General features: G+C 65.6%; 2 protein-coding genes across 2 annotated transcripts; one reads left to right on the top strand and one right to left on the bottom strand.

Annotated features, from left to right (window-relative positions):
* Nucleotides 1-103: 103 nt before the first annotated feature.
* On the top strand, nt 104-280 carry H696_02832 (hypothetical protein; the record flags this gene model as incomplete). The annotated part of the gene is made up of 1 exon (XM_009496732.1): nt 104-280. The coding sequence occupies one exon, from the start codon at nt 104-106 to the stop codon at nt 278-280; it is 177 nt and encodes a 58-aa protein (XP_009495007.1).
* A 412-nt stretch (nt 281-692) lies between these two features.
* H696_02831 (hypothetical protein) lies at nt 693-3,268 on the bottom strand. The gene is made up of 4 exons (XM_009496731.1): nt 2,984-3,268; nt 1,731-2,841; nt 1,513-1,580; nt 693-1,309 (listed from the first exon to the last, which is right to left on the bottom strand). Exons 1-4 carry the CDS (start codon nt 3,030-3,032, stop codon nt 786-788), a joined length of 1,752 nt encoding a protein of 583 aa, XP_009495006.1. The 5' UTR covers nt 3,033-3,268; the 3' UTR covers nt 693-785.
* Nucleotides 3,269-3,444: the final 176 nt, after the last annotated feature.

Here is a 3,444-nt window from a genome sequence, read left to right as displayed (position 1 = left end):
CCCCCCCCCCCCCCTGTCCCATTGGTACTCCTCCCACGCGCCGACTTCCCACCATTGGATGCTGACTTTTTTTGCCCCTTCTGTCGGGTCTGCAGACGAAGCCATGGACTTCCTGCTGGACAGCATCTTGGCTGTCGCCAAGGAACTAGACAAGCACGAGGGCGGCCAGCTGACGGCCAAGATCCCCGGAGCGAACACCATCAACCTCAACAGCAGCCCCAGTTTGGACTCATCCACGGGTGGTGACAGCCAGGCGGAGGAGAGCTCTGGCTGCTGCTAGGGGCCTGATCATTCTACACCCACCATGACCACACCACCTAGCTCTCAGACCTGAGGGTGTCCTTTGGGACTCTCTCTCTCCCCCTCCCCGGCCTTTGTCCTCTTCCTGGATCGGGCACTGCTGCCTCCCTGATGAGGTCCCCTCCCCTTTCCCTCCTCCCTTGTGTTCATGTGCACTGCGCTTCAATCCCCCCCCCCCCCTCCCCCTCCCCTTTCTCCCCTCCTCTCCGGGGCGCTCTCCCCCTTGTTCTCTTGAGAGGCAGAAAATAATCCAAATACGCATATCTTCCCGTGTGCATGGGGCGTGCAGCCCTGGATCGGTGGCTCAGGATGGGACAGACCCGAAAGGTGCACGGCGAGAGGAAGATACCGGGCACGCGCGAGAGAGGGAGAAAGAGAACGAGTGAGGGGGCTATAGTGTAGCGTGCATATTCAAAGGGGCTTCCTCCGAAAGGCTGTCTCCTGGAGGGGGGAGCGATCGAAAATCGAGGGGCAAACACCACCCCCTACTGGTGCGATGACATGGGCAGGGCCACAAAGTTATAGGCCGGCGCGGAGCCCCGAGTGCCGGCCTGATGCGGGTCAACCTGGTGCGAGTGCGAGTGCGAGTGCGAGTGGCTGCCGTGCTCCGTCCCGGCCACCAGCCCGCCGCCAGTAACCAGCTCTACGGTGGTCTTCTTGGCGCCGGCCTGCCGACGGAGGACCTCCACCGCATCGAGGCGCACGCGCTCCGAACTCTCCCCACCAGTCAGGCGCAGGGAGGTCGTGGCCACGGTCACATGCGATGCGAGTTCCCAGATGTGCAGGCTCTCGACACTGTCAACCCCGGGGATGGCACGCAGGGCCGCGGCCACGGTCTTGCTGGTGGCACCGCCAGGGAGCTCGGGTGTGGACTGCATCAGCACCGCGGCCGAGGACTTCAGCAGTGGAACCACCGTGACGAAAATCATCACCGAAATGAAGATCGAGCAGATCGGATCGGCCATCTGCCAGTCGAAAAGCTTGATGAGGATGGCCGAGGCGATGACACCTGTGCGTGGGATGCATTCGGAGGAAGTCGAAGGAGCAGGGAGCCCCGAGGCCAAGTCAGTGCTAGATGACACCCACGTGCGGAGGGCGGGGCGGGCGGGGGGGGGGGGGGGGGGGGGGGGGGGGGGGGGGGGGCGGGGGTGGGGGGTGGGGGGAGAGGGGAGAGGCGGGGGGGGGGCAGGGATGGACATCCGAGCAACGCACCGACCGAGCCGAGGGTGTCTGCCAAGATGTGCAGGAACATGCCCTGGAGCAGGGGGTTGGAGTGGGGGCTGCACAGAGGTGGCATCAACACACATGGCAGGGTGGATGTCAGAAAGCAGGGAAAGTGGAGGCAGGGGGGAAGAGGGACCGGGGCAGAGCGAGGGAAGAAAAAGAAAGGAAGGGTGGAATGGAAACAAAGAGGCCCCCCAACGACGCACTCATCGTGGCCGCCGTGCGAGTGCCCATGGCCGCCGTGCGAGTGCCCGTGGCCACCGCCACCACCACCATGCGAGTGTCCATGGCCACCATGCTCGAAGGCAAAGATGCCCACCAGGTTGACAATGAGCCCGAGAACGGCCACAGTCAGCAGACGCTCCGTATCCACCACCTCCGGGGAGATGAGCCGGCCGATGGCCTCAAAGAGGATATTTCCCGAGGCATAGGTCAGCAGCAGGGCATTGACGAAGCCGCACAGGGTCTCCACACGGCCATATCCATAGGTCAGGCGGTCATTGACCGGCCACTTGGCAATGACACTGGCAATCAGACTGCCAATGAGGGCCGACGAGTCGAAGAGCATGTGCAAGCCATCTCCAATGAGGCCCAGGCTGTTGGACCAAATGCCGTACAGGATTTCCACCACCATGAAAGACAGGTTCAGCAGGAGGAAGAAGAAAACGTTGCGCGTGCGGCGATCCGAGAGGATGGACCGCAGGAAGACTCGCGCTTGGTACATGGCCCTCTGGGCCAACCCCCGGGAGGACTCCGGGTACAGGACATTCACGGTCTTGCCTCGAGGCGGCGGAGCGCTCCCGAAGAGGGCCCCAGCCTCGGGGTAGTGTCCGGGCGGCGAATGCATGTCGTGGTGCCCGTGGCCGCCGTGGCTGTGGCCGTGGCCGCCATGGCTGTGGCCGTGGCCGCCGTGGCTGTGCCCATGCGAGTCGTGCCCGCCACCGCTGCCGCCGCCGCCGCCGCCACCACCACCACCAATACTACCACCACCCAGCGGCAGCCCATGGAAGGGCGAAGCCCCAGCGGGGCCTGGAGTGAAGGCCCCAGGCTGGGCCGGGCCGCCCATCGGCGTTTGCCCGGGGTGAAAGTGCCCGGTCGCGGGCGAGGGAGCGAAACCGGACCCCAGCGAGGCCGGAGTGCCGGTCGCCGAGGGGAACCCCGAGCCAGGACCGCTGGACAGCGGGATCCCGAAGGAAGCCCCGAGGCCGGGGGTGGTCATCCCGGCAGCTGACACTGTCCCGGGGCCCGGAGTGTTGGGGAAGTGCCCGCTGCCCGGCATTCGGTGCAAAGTCGATGCAGCCGACATGGAGGAGCCCGCTGCTGTCATGGGAAGCAATGGCGGAGAGGCGGGGGTGCCAGGGGGCAAAAGAGAGGGGGGAGTGTCAGGGCCAGGATGTCAGAGAGGGCATGCCGGGAGATGAATGCAGCTGACAGGCACCGGGCAGGAGCATGAACGCACACGAGGCAGAGGTGTCAGTCCCGGCCGATTTCGGATCGTAAGGCAGCATCGCGCGTATGCTCTCTCTTCTCCTGTCTCTTGGGGAAGACGAGGGCGAGGGCGAGGGCGAGGGCGAGGACAGGAACGGGGAGAGGTGGGAGTGGGTGTATGTGTGGGTGCACGTGTGGGCGCGTGGAAGGCGGAGGGAAGCTGGGGCAGGGATGGGGACCAGCAAGCCGGGACATGCAACAACCAAGGGGGGGAGAGGGGAGGAGGCGTGGTCGGCCCGAGGCCATGACCAGGGCGGGGCAGCGAGAAAAAGCCCCCCCTCCATCCCTGACCAAGGCAGGTTCTGACAAGGCGTCGATACACGCCCCCCCCCCCCCCACCCGCCCTCCGCCATTTGTTCGGCGGGGGTGGCAAGGCTGGCGCGAGGGGGGTGGGGGGGGGGGGGGGCAGGGCCGACAATTAAAATGGCCCGG

The sequence above is a fragment of the Fonticula alba genome (assembly GCF_000388065.1).
Source record: "Fonticula alba strain ATCC 38817 unplaced genomic scaffold supercont2.4, whole genome shotgun sequence".
Lineage (NCBI taxonomy): Eukaryota > Rotosphaerida > Fonticulaceae > Fonticula > Fonticula alba.
The sequence above is the reverse complement of the archived record's forward strand: the minus strand, read 5'-3'. Positions and strand labels throughout refer to the sequence as shown.